This window comes from Eptesicus fuscus, chromosome 18 (assembly GCF_027574615.1).
Source record: "Eptesicus fuscus isolate TK198812 chromosome 18, DD_ASM_mEF_20220401, whole genome shotgun sequence".
In the NCBI taxonomy this organism is placed as follows: domain Eukaryota; kingdom Metazoa; phylum Chordata; class Mammalia; order Chiroptera; family Vespertilionidae; genus Eptesicus; species Eptesicus fuscus.
Genome location: NC_072490.1, coordinates 6,169,689 through 6,186,828, shown reverse-complemented (window position 1 = coordinate 6,186,828; position 17,140 = coordinate 6,169,689). Strand labels below are relative to the sequence as shown.

The 17,140-nt window shown below is 38.2% G+C and overlaps 1 protein-coding gene across 1 annotated transcript in view; it reads right to left on the bottom strand.

The window, feature by feature from the left end:
* The window catches only part of OXSR1 (oxidative stress responsive kinase 1), a 75,669-nt gene that overhangs the window by 19,905 nt on the left and 38,624 nt on the right, over window positions 1–17,140 (bottom strand). The window contains exons 5-8 of the mRNA XM_008154895.3: window positions 14,732–14,787; window positions 7,106–7,215; window positions 6,002–6,103; window positions 2,644–2,777 (exon numbers count right to left, since the gene is read on the bottom strand). Coding sequence (XP_008153117.2) covers window positions 2,644–2,777; window positions 6,002–6,103; window positions 7,106–7,215; window positions 14,732–14,787 — 402 coding nt within the window. The remainder of the gene's footprint in view (window positions 1–2,643; window positions 2,778–6,001; window positions 6,104–7,105; window positions 7,216–14,731; window positions 14,788–17,140) is intronic.

Below are 17,140 nucleotides of genomic sequence, written 5' to 3'. Positions count from 1 at the left end.
TACAAATTTTTAACTGAGTATGATTGAGAATAAAGAACAAGCAATACTACACTTAAGAGCCTGGTCCTGATTACACCACACACCTACCATGTAATCCTGAGCAAATCACTTCTCTAAGGTTCAGGATCACCAGGTAAATTCTCTAAAAACAGTGGTTCTTAAATGTTGCCATGAATTATATCTGGGAGCTGAAAAAAAAATCCTGATGCCTAGGCTGCACCCCACACCAATTAGAGGGGAACCAGTGGGGCAAACCCAGGGATCATTAGTTGTTCAAATTCTCCAGGCGATTCCCATATGCACTCAAGCTTGAGAACCAGGGCCTCAAAGGATTTCTATAAAGAGTAACAGACAGAATAAATGCACACTGACCACAGTCATTACCATTCCTATTTTTTCATTCAGTCAAGTTTTCAATATGTTCGATAAATTGTTTGCACAATATTGCTTCTTATAATTCATTCCTTTCTCCTAGGATCATTTCCTTCTTTCTAAATACAATTCATAAGAGTTCTTTAAGTGCTAAAACATGACTGGAAAACGTAATCTTTGTCTGGAAAATATCTTAATTCTATGTTTAATTCTCTTTTTTTTAAATATATTTTATTGATTTTTTACAGAGAGGAAGAGAGAGGGATAGAGAGTTAGAAACATCGATGAGAGAGAGACATCAATCAGCTGCCTCCTGCACAACCCCCACTGGGGACGTGCCCGCAACCAAGGTACATGCCCTTGACCGGAATCGAACCTGGGACCTTTCAGTCCGCAGGCCGACGCTCTATCCACTGAGCCAAACCGGTTTCGGCCTATGTTTAATTCTTGAATGTTAATTTGATTAGTTGGAGAATTCTGGGTTATTTTCTCTCAGCATTATGCTAGTATATTCTGGCCTCCACTGTTATTATTGGGAAAGTGGCTAATGGTCTACTGGCCATTCCCCAGTAGGTAATCTGTTCCCTCAGTGTGCATTTAAATAAGAGTTTCTATTTGCCTCTGTGTCCTGTAGTTTCCTGACCATGTGTCCAAGTGGAAAAGGGGACTGCTGCTTGGAATTTTGGGAGATGGTCTTTAACCTGAGGATATAGGTATATCAATTCTAGAATATTCTCAGCTATTATTTCCTTGAATATTGTATCTCCCACATTCTTTCTAATCCTTCCTGTAAAGTCCATAGGTACATATATGTAAATGTGTATATATACTAGGTGTACCGGTTAATAATAACTGATTTTGTAATCAAAGAAAACACGATAATTTCAAGAGAAACATCAAAAGTGCTTTATTCAAAGTAATGTCCATCGCTAGCTACACACTGCCCCATCTTTCAGGTAATTTGTGGATACAGTCCCAATAGAACTTTTCTTGTTTTGAGGCAAATCATTCAGAGACCCAATTTTCCACTTCTTCGTATGTTTTGAAGTGCTGCTCAGAAAGTGCATGTGCCATCGATCGGAACAAGTAGTAATCTGAAGGAGCAAGGTCTGGTGAATATAGCGGATGGGTTAATACTTCCCAGGCAAGATCTTCTAACATGTCTTTAACTGGTTTTGAAGTGTGTGATGGTGCATCATCATGAAGCAAAATTACTTTGCTGTGTCTTCTGGAACATTCTGACCGTTTCACGATCAAAGCATGGTTCAAATTGATTACTTGTTGTCGGTATCGATCAGTATTAATGGTTTCACCAGGTTTTAGAAGCTCATAATACACCACACCCTCCTGATCACTCCAAATGCAGAGCATTGTCTTCTTTCTGAAGCGATTTGGCCTTGCAGTCGATGTTGATGGTTGACCTGGATCAACCCATGATTTTGTGCCTTTGGGATTCTCAAAAAAATCCACTTTGCATCACCAGTCACAATTCGATGCAAAAAAGACTTTCTTTCGTGCCGTTGAAGCAACATTTTACTGATGACTTTTCGATTTTCCATTTGTCTTTCGTTTAGTTGATGTGGCACCCGTTTTCCTTCCTTTAAAATCTTTCCCATTGCTTGTAAATGATCGAAAATTGTTTGCTGAGCAACGTTTAATCTTTCTGCAAGTTGTTTTTGAGTTTGACACGCATCTTCATCCAATAATGCTTGTAATTGTTGGTCTTCAAACTTTTTCGGTTGACCTAGATGTTCTTTGTCTTTCACGTAGAATAATCACTTTTAAAGCATTAAACCAGCGTTCACAAGTATCTTGAGTTGGAGCATGTTCACCATAAGCTTCCCAAAGTATTCAGCAGCACTTTTCTTCAAAATAATGAATTATAACTTCCTGCAAATGCTCTTTTTTTGGCACGAAATTCTACGTTTTTAAGTGTAAAAATATCTATGATGTTAACACCTTCAGCAAATTTGACATATGAAGTTTTGAAGCTTGTTGTCAATACAACAAAATAGCATACATATCAAATCACATATATATCAACATATGTGTAACTCCATCTATTGAAAAAACTCCACATTATTAACTGGTACACCTAGTATATATGTGTATGTGTGTGTCTGTTACATACACACACTCTGAACCTTCTCATTCTATCCTCTAAATGTTCACCTCTCTTTCATATGCACAAATAATTCTCTGTGCATGTATGTATATGATTCCTAGTAACATATTAGGTGAAGAGAAAAGTAAGCCTTATCTGATATTTACCTTTTTTCTGGATCCTTTTGAAGGCACAATGAAATCATTTTTCTAAATGATTTTCCATATTTTTTCAGCATTTCTTTATCTTGAACACCAGTTTCCAAAGAAGGAGGATCATTCTGCAGTGTCAGCATCAAAACCTGTAAGAATTTTCAATATAATAAAAACTTCTAAAGACTCAGTAAGGTAAAATTAAATACTGTGGTCACGGCATTTTAATATGGATAACCCCCAACATACAAGCAGGTATTATTTTCTGAAAGTTCAGAATCCAGAACTTAGACCAGTTGTTCAGAATCCAGAGTTATCCACATAAACAATATCCTATAGGAAGTTGGCTTCCCAGATGCTGTGCCTACCAGGCACACTGTATGTCCTGTGATTAGACTCCTTTCTTCATGTCTTCTGTCCCCACTCCTATACTGCCCAACTACCTTTAAAAAAAATTAAAACCGTAGCAAAATTCAGAGTGTGAACTTGCTGACTTTACCTATTCATGGCTCTCTTTCAACTTGACGCCTCGTAATCTGGCCTTCTCTTCCCAGAACTCCTCAGATGTTCTAACATTGAAATCACTAATGATGTCCTAGGTAACAAAGCTGGAGCCTTTTTTTAGTTGTCGTCGTTCCTACTTTCCCCACAGCAACTGACAATCTTGACTATCCTGTCCGTCTGTTCCTTCTTGGACTTTCATGGCAACATACTAGCTTAATGCACAGAGATGCAAGTAATGAAAGTCATTTTTATGTGATGGGACTTTGGGTGACTTTTAACTATACTGTTTGACTATTTTTATAAAAGCACAAGCCATTTTTCTACATATAAAGTCAACACTAAAAAATAAAAGGAGGCTACAAGCAGAATTATTACTTGCTTTTCAGAAATGGAATTACTAAGGTTGGTGATAGTTTTCATTTTGAGCAAATAGGTTAACTTGTGGATGTCTGTCAATAATTGTAGGAGTCACTGACTATAATAAATGAAAAGCAAACCTCATCCTCCCCCCACCAATCTTTTTATTTTATTAATTTTTTTTTACTTTTTTATTATATCTATTGGGGTGATATTGGTTAATAAAATTATATAGGTTTCAGGTGTACAACTCAATAATACATCATCTGTATAATGTACTGTATGTTATCACCCCAAGTCAACCTCCTTTTTAAAAATAAGCCATTTCTGCTCTTGCTTGTTTGGCTCAGTGGATAGAGCGTCAGCCTGTAGACTGAAGGGTTCCAGGTTTGATTCCAGTCAAGGGCACATGCCCGGGTTGCGGGCTGGATCCCCAATAGGGGGCGTGCAGGAGGCAGCCGATCAATGATTCTTTCTCATCATTAATGTTTCTATCTCTCCGTCACCCTTCCTCTCTGAAATCAATAAAAATATATTTATATATATAAAAGGCTACTATGCAAACTGTCCCCTTGGGAGTTCGACTGGGAGACTGGGAGTTCGATCGCTCCCTATGATGTGTGTTGAACACCAGGAGGCAGCACAGAATGAAGGAAGGCCCCAATCGACCCATGAAGGAAGGCCCCAATAGACCCTGATCGCTGGCCAGGCCTAGGGACCCTACCCATGCATGAATTTCATGCACCAGGCCTCTAGTTTAAAAATAAATAAAAATAAGCTATTTTTTTGGTTTAAAATCAGCCTCACACCTTACAGTTATATATTTTTAAAAAATTCTTTTTAAAATTTTGTGAATATCCACTTTCTCCTAGGAATCTTCAACCTTTAGGCAAATTATGACCTTAAATGTTACTTACCTTTCACAGCTTCCCTTTCACAGAATCAAAATTGCACCCATCAAACATGTAGGTCAATATATATGTACTAGAGGCCCAGCGCACAAAATTAGTGCACTGGGGGGGAGGGGTCCCTCAGCCTGGCCTGCACCCTCTCACAGTCCAGGAGCCCCTGGGGGATGTCCAACTGCTGTGGAGGCAGGAGAGGCTCCCGCCACTGCCGCTGCGCTTGCCAGCCATGAGCCGGCTTCTGGCTGAGCGGCACTCCCTCTGTGGGAGCTCACTGATCACCAAGGGGCAGCTCCTGCATTGAGCATCTGCCCCTTGGGGGTCAGTGCGTGTCACAGTGACCAGTCGTTCCGGTCAATTTGCATATTACCCTTTTTTTTTATTTAGGATATGTTTTGAATATGGAGAGAAAGAGGTTTTTTATAATAATCTTTTTACTGGTTTTGTACCTCTCCACATTGTTAGAGCCTTAAAGGGGACAGAATAATATCTTTTAAAGGTTCTACAGTACACCAAAGTCATATAGGTGTGAGTAATATCAATATAACAATTCACAATGGTGCTCTGCCATTTTAAACAGTCATAAAATATCTTGTAAAGTGGCAAGAACTATAAACAATAACTACAAACAAAAGAACTATAAACAACCGAAAACAAAACAGAATTCATGTGCATATTACAACTAAAGGGTCACACAGATAGAAATGGTTACCAATAGTACTGGTAGCACCATCTTAAACACAAAACACTCATTCTGTTACTAATGTTGGGGACAGGATTAACAACTACATTTCAGGTAACTACTACCATCAGGAAAAAACAATAGACCTTTTAATAAAAGCTGCTTAGTGTCCTAAGCAAACTTTTATTCAATATTAAAAATAATACATATGTATGGCACATGAACACTTTGCATGGATTATCTTATTTAAGATATAAAAAGCACTTAAATCAGTGCCTGGCAAAATAAGTGCTCAATGAGTGTCAGCTATAATTACTATTAATTCATAACTCTTCCAACAACCTTATGAAGTAGAAACAATCACCATCCCCAGTAAGGCTGTTCATCCCCATTAAAGGTGACTGTAAGGAACACACACTAAAATGAGAGGCATCAGACCCTAATATCAAACCAGTTAGCGTCAGGAGACGGACAGTCATCATAAAAGAGGACCGCTACAATGTACAGTCATTCAATACTACACACCGAATATCTATTACAGATTTTAACTGCTACAAGAGTTAGAAGGAATGCAGGGCAGAATTCCATGAGTAAAAAAGTCAAATGAAGAAAGGTTCTAAAATGGAACTGGGCCAAAACCGGTTTGGCTCATGGATAGAGCGTCGGCCTGTGGACTGAAGGGTCCCGAGTTCGATTCCGGTCAAGGGCATGTACCTTGATTGCGGGCACATCTCCAGTAGGGGGTGTGCAGGAGGCAGCTGATCGATGTTTCTCTCTCATCGATGTTTCTAATTCTCTATCCCTCTCCCTTCCTCTCTGTGAAAAATCAATAAAATATATTTAAAAAAAAAAAAATAAAATAAAAAAAAAAAATAAAATGGAACTGGTACAGAAGCTGGGGTAGTACTTGGGGTATAAGCCTCACCTTCATTGGCGGATACTTATGATAAGGAGCAGCCCCTGTGGCTAGTTCAATCGCTGTGATCCCGAAACTCCAGATATCAGCTTTGAAATCATACCCTCGGACCTGTAGAAAATAAAAAGATGTACATGATTACCTTTACCAGCCTCAAAGCACTTTAAAAAAGTAGCTTCCAACATGTGTCAAGAAACATGGAAGTGTTCATGAGCTTTAAACCAATCATATAACCTAAAGTAGGCAAAAGCTAAATATATGCCGAAACCGGTTTGGCTCAGTGGATAGAGGGTCAGTCTGCGGACTCAGGGGTCCCAGGTTTGATTCCGGTCAAGGGCATGTACATTGGTTGTGGGCACATCCCCGGTGGGGGGGGTGTGCGGGAGGCAGCTGGTCGATGTTTCTCTCTCATTGATGTTTCTAGCTCTCTATCCCTCTCCCTTCCTCTCTGTGAAAAATCAATAAAATATATTAAAAAAAAAAAAGCTAAATATACTTGGGAACAGGAAAAAATAAAAGCAAACTGAATGAATGTTCACCAACAATGGGAAATCGTTAAATATGGTACATTCACTTAAAGAAATATTATATAAGTAAACAAAAGCAAGATTAATAAATTCCATATGAAAAACAACTGGGATAAAAATATAAAATTGGTCATAATGCCTGGTCAGTGTTGCTCAGTGGTTGAGTGTTGACCTATGAATCAGGAGGTCAGGGTTCAATTCCTGGTTAGGGGGTGTGCAGGAGGCAGCCAATCGATGATTCTTATCACTGATGTTTCTATCTCTCTTTCCCTCTCTGACATCAATATAAACATATTTTTAAAAAAGATTAGGTCATTTAATTTGTATTAAGAAAAATATTACTAAACCAATCTTCATTATACTAGTATTATTCCTTAGGTTGTCTTTAGTATAAATCCTAGTTGCATATGTCCTTCGTAAAGTTCTAGTTCCTTTTTGGAGTTTTTTAAGGGAGGACAAAAGTCTTAACCAAGGAACAGATATGTGTATTTCCCAAACCTAACCTAGTATACCAACAGAAGCAAACATTACCCAGTGTTTTTCAATTTCATAACAAAACCCTAAACCATTTTAAAACACACAGTACCTGTTCCATAACTTCAGGTGCCATCCAGCAAGGGGTTCCAACAAAGGTCTTTCTCACTTTATTTCTGGTAATATCACCACCAGTTGCTAAAAAAGCACTAACACCAAAGTCTGAAACAGAAAATAACAGCAAGGTATTAAAAGTACAGTAAGTAACATAAATGAATAGGAATGTAATGTAGTTATAGCACTATATGCAAACAGCATGACATCTTCTGTTCTTCTTGCTGAACTTTTTGTGTGTGTGTGAGAACAAAGCAAGTTTTATTCAAGTAGAGAAAAACAAAGGCCAGGGCACGGGCATTGCTACACAAGAAGCAAAAAGTATGCATCCCAGCAGACATGGGCCAACTAGAGAGTAAGCTGAGCCTCTGCGGAACTTCTGGACCAAATTAAAACACAGCTTAACAGGTCCTTCATTCCATTCCTCTCCTCAACACATCATCATAATCTTAGATATTCCTCCTTGCTCCACTCTATTCTTTTCACTTTATCTTCCCAAACTGAAACTGCATACTCATCTATAATAATAAAAGTGTAATATGCTAATTAAACCAGACAGCCAAAGGACCTCCGGACAAAGCCGGGGCTGTGAGGGCTGAGGCAAACCGTCACGGCTGCGAGGGCTGAGCCCCTTGCACAAATTTCGTGCATCGGGCCTCTAGTCTATCTATAATAAAAGGGTAATATGCTAATTAGACCGGACGTCATTCCAGATGAAGCCAGTGTCAGAAGGAAGCCCAGGTCCCAGGTGCCTGTTGGCGGCTAGCGGGAAGCCCGGGTCCCAGGTGCCAGAGGGAAGCCAGTGCCGGCAGCCGGGGGAAGGAAGGCCTACTCTTGCACGAATTTCATGCATTGGGCCTCTAGTTAAACAATAATTCCCCACTGCGCTCTCCACACAGCCCTGGCAATCAGCATTCTACTTTCTTATGCCAGTTATAAACAGAGAAATGTACAATTAATACAGCATTTCTCTGTTTATAACTGGCTTATTTCACTTAGCATAATGTCCTCAAGATTCATCCATGTTGTAGGATATCAGAATATCCTTCCTTTATAAAATAAATAATATTCCATTGTATGTATATACCACATATTGTGTATTGATTATTTCATTGATGGAACACTTGGTTTGCTTCCATGATTTAGCCACAATGAATAATGCTGCTATAAAAATGGGTGTACAAATATCTGTTTGAGTCCCTGCTTTCAGTTCTTTGGGGTATATACTCAAAAGTGGAACTGCTGGATCATATAGTATTTTTAAATGTTTCGGGAACTGCCATACTGTTTTCCACAGCAGCTGTACCATTTTACATTTCCACCAACAGTAAACAAGGATTCCAATTTCTCCATATCCTTGTTATTTTCTGGGTTTGGGGATTTTCTTTCGATAGTCAATCCTGGTGGATATGAGGTAGAATTTCCTCGTAGTTTTGATTTGCATTTCCCTGATGATTAGTGATGTTGAGCAGCTTTTCATGTGCTTACTGGCCCCTTGTTTATCTTCTTTGGAGAAATGTCTATTCAACTCCATTTTTAAACACCTTGTTCTTTTTTATGTTAAGTTTTAAGAGTTCTCCATAAATTCTGGATATTATTAGTCTCTTATCAGGTATATGACTTGCAAATCTTTTCTCCCATTTAATGGGTTGCCTTTTTACTCTTTTGGTAGTGTCTACGCACAAAATTTTTAATTTTCATAAAGGCCAATTTGTCTACTTTTTCTTCTGTTAAGCCATGCCTTTGGCATCATATATAAGAAATCATTGCCAAATCCAATGTCATAAAACTTTTTTTCTATGTTTTCTTCTTAGAATTTTATTGTTTAGGTCTTACGTTTCAATCTTAGATCCATTTTGAGTTAATTTTTGTATATGGTGTTAGATAAGGGTCCAACTTCATTCTTTTTCATGGGAATATGCAGTTTTCTCATCACCATTTATCCTTGAATAGACTTGGTACCTTTGTCAAAATAATTTAACCATATACAGGGTGGGCAAAAGTAGATTTACAGTTGTGAGTAAGGGAAATACAATTTATTCTTGCACTATTATTTTTTAACTAGAGACCCAATGCACAAAATTCATGCAAGAGTAGGCCTTCCTACACCGGCTACAGGGACCAGCTTCCCTCTGGCACCCAGGACCCAGGCTTCCCTCCAGCCGCCGGCAGGCACCCAAGACCCGGGCTTCGCTCTGGCCGCCGGCAGGCACCTGGGACCTGGGCTTTGTCCAGAAGGATGTCTGGAATGACGTCCGGTCTGATTAGCATATTACCCTCTTATTGTTATAGATGATTGTATTTTTCCATACAACCAACCATAAACCTCTTTTTGCCACACTCTGTATGTGAGGGTTTATTTCTGGACTCTCTCTCCTATTTCATCTGTCTCCGACTATCTTTATGCCCATAACATACTATTTTTTAAAAATATATATGTCTTAAATGATTTCATAAAGGAAGGAAGAGGGGGAAAGAGAAACATCAATGATGAGAGAGAATCTTTGATTGGTTGCCTCCTGTACTCCCCTTACTGGAGATTGAGCCAGCAACCTGGGCATGTGCCCTAATGGGATTCAAACTGTGACCTCCTAGTTCATAGGTCAAGGCTCAAACACTGAGTCATACCGGCAAGGGCATACATAACATACTACTTTTATTACTGCCGTTTGCAGTAAGTCTTAAAAACAGAAAATGTCATTCTTCCAGCTTTGGCCATTCTTTTTCAAGATTGTTTTGTTTATTTGAGGTTACTTGAGATTCCATATGAATTTTAGAATGGGTTTTTCGATTTCTACAAAAAAAGGAGAAATCATTGGGATTTTGATAGTGATTACACTGGATCTGTAGATCACTTTGGGTAGTACTGACATTTTAACAATACAGGTATCCCCCACTTTCTAGTTTGCATAATACGAAAGACTACATTGAGTACCTGTTTTCACTAACTAAAAGAAACCTGTAGAGGGTTTTTTCACTTTTACAAAAAAAGCTGTTACTATCCAATGTAGGTTTTTGGTGAGAGCAAGTGGCTAAAGTTAACATTCTTGAAAGCAAGGGGTATTCTTTGCTTTAAGCCATTTTGGCTTATGCAAGATTTCATAAAAATGCTCTACATCAGGATAGTGAGAAAACCTTTATAAACAGTATATAACTGGATCATGTGTTTTTATCCATTTTGCCAATCTCTGTCTTGACTGGAGAGCTAACCCATTTACATTTAAAGCAATTACTGATATGATGAGACTTCTGTCATCGTATTATTTATTTTCTTTATGTCTAATAGATTTTTCCCTCATTTCCTACATTACTTTTGTGTTTTGTGTTTAGTTGGTTTTTGTCTATATTCCACAGCTATTTTCTTTGTGGCTACCACAGGGGTTAGACTTGCCAATTCTAAAATTATAACACTCTAATTTGAATTTATACCAACTTACCTTCAAGACAGAGAAACTCTTCTCCTGTATAGCCCTGTTCCCACTCTTTTTTTTATTATTGTTACAAAAGCACATCTTAATACAGTGTGTGTTCAAAACCATAAATGAACAATTCTTTTAAATGCATTAGTCTCTTAAATTATGTAGACAAGACGAAGTTATAAACTAATGTTACTGTAATACTAACTTTTAGACCAGTAACTGTTTCCAATAGTGTATTAGTTTCTTAAATCATGTAGAAAACACAAGAAGTAGAGCTACAAACCATTGTTGCAATAACACTTATAATAACAGCTTTTATACTTGCCCATGTATTTACCTTTATTGAGGTCTTTATTTCCTCATACTGCTTGGAGTTATTGTCTAGCATCTTTTCATTTCACTTTGCAGGTCTCCCTTGAGCATTTCTTGCAGGGCAGGCCAAGTGGAAACATATTCCTCAGTTTTTATTTATCTGAGAATGTCTTAATTTATCCCTCACTTTTGATGAAGTTTTATTAGATAATGGATTCTTGGTTGACAATTCTTTTCTTTTAGCACTTGAATATATCGCCCTACTGCTTTCTGGCCTCCGAAGTTTCTCATAAGAAATCTGCTGACATTATTCAGTATCCCTTGTGACAAGTCCTTTCTTTCTTGCTGCTCTCAAGATTCTTGTCTCTGGCTTTCATAAGTTTGATTATAATGTGTCTCTTATAGTGTCATACTTGGTGGTCATTGAGCTTCTTAGATGTTTATATTCATGTCTTTCATCAAATTTGGGGAGTTTTCAGCCATTATTTCATTAAATACTCTCTCTGCTCTTTTCTCTCTTCTCTTTCTGGACTTCCCACAACGTGTATGTTGGTCCACTTACTGGTGTTTAACTACTCCCTCAGCTCTGTTCACTTTACTTCAGCCCTTTTCCTTTCTATTCATTATATTGCTAATTTTCATCTCCCTATCTCCAAGATCACCAATTCTTTCTTCTGCCAACTCAAATATGCAAGTGAATCTTCCAGTGAATTTTTCATGTCACAGTACAAGTTATTGTACTTTTTGCTCCATTATTTCTTTTAGGCTTTCTCTCTTTATTAATAGTTCCATTTTGTTCAGACATTGTTTTCTTTGGTTTCTGTATAGCATCCATTACTTCTCTGAGCATCTTTAAGATGGCTGTTTTAAAATCTTTGTACAGCAGATCTGCCTTCAGGTCTTTTTCACTGACCGTTTCTGTTGATTTATGCATTTCCTTTGAACAGATCACACTTTGCAGTTTCATTAAATGCCTTGTAATTTTGTTGTTGTTGAAAACTGGAGATTTAAATCTAATAATATGGCAACTGTGGAGATCAGATTCTACCCCATTTCCAGGGTTTGCTGTTTTTGGTAAATGTTTTGTTTCTTGTAGACTGTGTCTATGTCAAGCATCAGCCTGAGATGTAAACTTAAAAGTCTTCTCAGATCTTTTCTGCACTTTTCCCTTGGCATGTGCAGTCACTTTCCAATTTTCCCTGTAAATGTAGGTTTTTTTTTAATGTCCTAGTCTTTAATGTCTGGCTCCAAAAGGGGAAAGACGAGAAAAATGAAGGGAAGGAAAAGGGTGCTGGCCTATTAAGTTGCCTGGAAATCACGGGGGGGTAGAGAGTTGTAACAACCATAATGGCTGTTTGCCTTTTGGCCTGCACCTTTGAGATCCAAAGCAGCAATCACTGATCAGAACACAGATACATGATATTTGGAGAACAGATCATTTTTGCCCACTATGATTCCCACAAGTTGTGTGCAAACCATTCCAAAACATGCACAGCTGCGTACAGTGGCTGATGGGTGAGAAATTTGGCTCTGAAATTGACCAAATTAAGCACAATTTGCAATCTAAGACCTTCCCTAGAATTTTCAAGCCTCTAATGGTCCACAGAATTTCAAAACAGTTACAGTAAGTCCTCACTTAACATCATCAACAGGTTCTGTGACTTTAAGTAAAACAATGTATAATGAAGCCAATTTTACCATAAGCTAATTGATATAAAAAAGAGTTAAGTTCCTACAGCATCTCATCTATCCTATCTAATAATAGAGTAACATGTAAATTACCATCACTCTGCTACGCCCACAATTGGGCGGCGGGAGGCTGGGGGGCGGGACTCGGGGTGGCCTGTCCGGCCATTGAGAGGCACGGATCCACTGCCACTGAGGGGGGCTACCCTGCTGTTGAGTGGCGCAGGGGGCGGGACTCCCGCCCCCTGTGCCTCTCAACGGCCAGATCCACAGCCACTGAGGGGGCCTGCTGCGGACACCCAGCTGCGCCTCTCAACAGCAGGGTAGCCAGGTGTCCGCGGCAGCCCCCTCAGCGCCTCTCAACAGCAGGGTAGCCCCCCTCAGCGGCCGCGGATCATCAAAAGCGAATGGGTGCCTGTCTGCTCCGAGCTGGAGGCTTCCGAAAGGCCTGGTGCACCAGCGGACAGGCACCCAGCTCCACCTCGAAAAGCGAAAGCGTGTAGGGGACCCTACACGTGCATGATTCAATCATGCACTGGGCCTCTAGTATTATAATGAAATGACAGACAAAATGTTATTCTAGAACCCTGCTGTACATCAGATTCTGCCAGTTCAATTTCCGTCTAGGTGGGAAGACAGATTCCTGGTAATAATTCTATTCACTATTTTATCACAATCCTCTGCTTTATTTTTTTTCACCTCATTTTGCTTCTCTAAGCAATATAGACAACTGTCCCTGATGTTCAACTTATATAATGGAACCACATTCCATATACAAACTGTAAACCTACTTTTTCGGGCCCCTGTAATCTAATTTGACTGGCTTATTTCACCCTATATCTTTATAATTTATTAATGTTTTTGTATGTTGTTGTAATTCTATTCAATTTCAACCAGGTAGTATTCTAATGTATAAATTAACCACAAGTTATTTATCCAGTATATTAATGAAGGGCTGGGGACTGTTTTAAACTTCCTCAATGCTTATGAGCACCACGGCACACATAAGCATGAGTTTCTCTAGGCCATGCCATCTAAAAGCCAAAGTTTTAGGATATGAATATCTTTAACTTAATTTATACTTTCACAATCAGAGTATGAGATTTTTTCCTTGCTTTACATTCAAACTAACAACTGGTATTATTAGATGTGTAAGCCAACTGAATCAGTATGACATGGTATCCCAATGATATTCTACTTTGTTTTTAACTGATTACTAGTGAGGCTGAACACCTTTTATACTTATGTTTTAATGTCTTCATTTGAGAAGCCTTATGTCTATTTTCTAATCAGATTTTTTTCTTAATGAGTCCTTTATATATTCTAAATTTGAGCCCTTTATCAGTATTCATGCTGCAAATATCTTCTCTATACTCTGTGGTTTGCTTTTTACTTATTCATGATGGTTCACTGTTGGTTCCTCTTTTGATGAATAAAGGTTGCTAATTTTAAGAGTCAAATTTATCAATCTTTTCCTTTATATTAGAACATTATGTGGCTTGGTTAAAATACTCCCTTACCTTAGGACATGAAAATGTGCACCTAAGTTATCTTTTATGCTGAAGAAAGGATTAGGTTTTGAGTGATTATCTTCCTCCTGCCAAACACCCGACTGTTGCAACAGTGTACCTGGCCTAAGCTGAGGTTTTCTCCGATAATCTGCTTGCTCCACAAGCCTGTGGTTCCACCATTCTGGAGTCTCGGCCGGAAGCAAGGGTTACTTCACCAGGATAGCCACCTTTGGCAGACCCTGGACACCAACTCTTCAGCTCTGAGTCTCCCAAAAGCGCACTTCCACCTATCAAATGACTCTTCCTAATTGGCAAATCCCCCACGTCCCCCAGTACAGAAGCAGCTCTATATCACCTTTCTATAGCATTTTATTCTTAAACATAATGAGGTTTCTTGACTACTTCTCCTTTAAAAAACAGTACAGAATGCTATTAGAAACCATAGAAAAAGACCCTAATGGGGGATTAGGAGTGGATATCTAGAAGGTGATGAGTAATAGTCAGAAAAATGTCTAAGATTGAAAATGAATACTGAGAAGTGAAGAATATCTTGAGTCAGCAGGGATGTGCCAATATAGAATGCTTGACTAGAAACGATCCAGGGAAGAGAAGAGCAAATTGACTAAGAAAATGTAAAGATGGGTAATGTGGTTCTACTGACCATTAAGTCAAAATAAAAGAAATACTAATCATTACCTGCAATCTGTACTGAACCATCTTCTCCAAGAAGAATATTTCCAGCTTTCACATCTCTTTAAGAAAAACAAAAGTTACATATTAAAATAACACGTATTCTTTGGAGTCACATACTTTAAGAAATTGTTCACTATATTCATACAACATAGCTAATGAAGTGCTTTATTTTGCATTAAAGGGTATTAAGGCCAATAGTAAAATTTTAAAAATTTTAGTCACCTGTACTAAATCCAACCATTGTAAACAGAAAGCTAGAATAACATATAGTTTTAAAACCCGAGGTGATTAAATGTTCAATTGGGATAATAATAGTGACCAAAGAATGTGATCCTCACCCAATTCTACTTTGTGAAATACATTGATTTTTTTTTCTAAAACCTAATATATGATCAAAATTTTTAAATGGTCAGTATGTGGTTGAAAACAGGGATTATTCTATGATTATAGCATAAAGACAGATATAAATTATTCAAACATCTCTATATTTCATTGATAACTATAGCAGCTCAAGCAAAACATGAATACATTCTTGTTATAGAAATCTAAACATCACTGAAAAGGCCAAAGTCTCTTTCACTACTATTCTCAGATCTAGCATTCTCTCCAAATTTTCAACTGTTATCATTCCGACTAATGGAATATGTTCCTATAACATATCTGGGTTTTTCTTCCAACATAAATGATATCATTCTACCCACTTCAATATACAACTTTCTTTTTCTCATGCAACAATATGTTAGTAGTATTTCACAAAATTTAAAATCATTAAATTCTGCAAGTAGTAAATCCACTTCTTGAAAACCTGGAGAAACTCTCACAACATACAGGTAATGAACAAGGGGGTTCACTGAAGCATTGTCTATAATAATAAAAGCGTAATATGCTAATTAGACCGGACGTCCTTCCAGACAACCTTCCAGATGAAGCTGGGGCTATGAGGGAAGCCCAGGTCCCGGGTGCCAGAGGGAAGCTGGTGCTGGCAGCCGGGGGAAGGAAGGCCTACCCTTGCACGTCTTTCGGGCCTCTAGTTTGTAATAACAACCCCAAATGATAACAGCCTAAGAAAGCCAGCAACAGCAGAAAGGTTAAATTAATTCTGTTATATCCACAAAATGGAACAAGGTCAATCAACACTGTGACTTGTAATTCCCTCTAATACATACTGCTAAGTAAACAAATCAAGCAGAACAGTGCATCTTGCGTGCCCACGTGCATGTATATACACACACGCGTGCACATACACACGCACATACCCTCTCCTTTCTATATACAGCAATCAAAGAGCAATGAGTAGGTCCCTTTTGTGGAGAGGAGTGGGACTGGAGTTAAGAGGAATGATGTTTTAATAGCTTGTGGGACTAGACTCATCTATTTATTTTGTAATTAACCTTTTGCACTCGGATGTCAAGTGTGACTCGACACGGTTAGCATTAAAATAAAGGAATCGAGAAAAAAGCAAGCGAGTGTAAAGGGTTAAAATTAAACATAATTAAATAAATAAAAGAGAGCCAGCCCTTGGATCTAGACAAGAAAGAAAAGCAAGACTACGTCGTGGAGAAAAGGAACCAGTGAAAAGCACAACTCTTTACCCTTTCCCTGTGCATCTTTAGACGTAACCATTCCTTGGTAACAGTGAACAATAGTTTCACAACTGCATGCAGCAGCATCACTATACCAGAGTACACACCTTTTGGTTTTTTGTTAGAGTTCTTGATTTAATTCTGCACTTTTCTCCAGAAGCAATCAAATTGTATTTAACTGCTCTGTTGGATTTATTTAATATCACACTTACTTCCATAAGAAGATCTGAGACAGCATCACCCTACCAGAGTATATACTAAACCTTTCCTGAATATACACTAAAGCATAAGAAAATTATGTTATTATTTGTACTGCTTATAAGTCCAAACAATTTACAGGACATTTTCCCAGAGGCTGACTTACAGTGGAGGCTAACTCACTTTGCTCTACAAACCTGAAGTCTCTGACTCTAGATACTATGAACAGGACAAAACTGAGGACATTCCCTTCCCCTGGTGACAAAGACCATTCAACTGAGTCAACCAACTCCCTTTTTATCTGAGCTCATCTGGAATGGCACCTAAAATTCAATGGAAAAACCAATGTATAGTTTAGTTACTTCCTCCGCTGTTTTTAACAGCAGGGTGTAATACAGTATACACAGATCATAGAAACATGACTGTATTTCTGGGTCTTTCTCTCTCATTTCATCATGAGCCATAAATGGGACTATATCATAATACATTTCTTGCACTTACTTACTTAATATTATGATTAGAACATAGTAACCCAGATATTTATCAAATAGATTTAAGTAAACAAACAAATCCTCTTATGAAGATAAGTGTGATATTAAATAAATGAATAAATTCAACAAAACAGTTACAA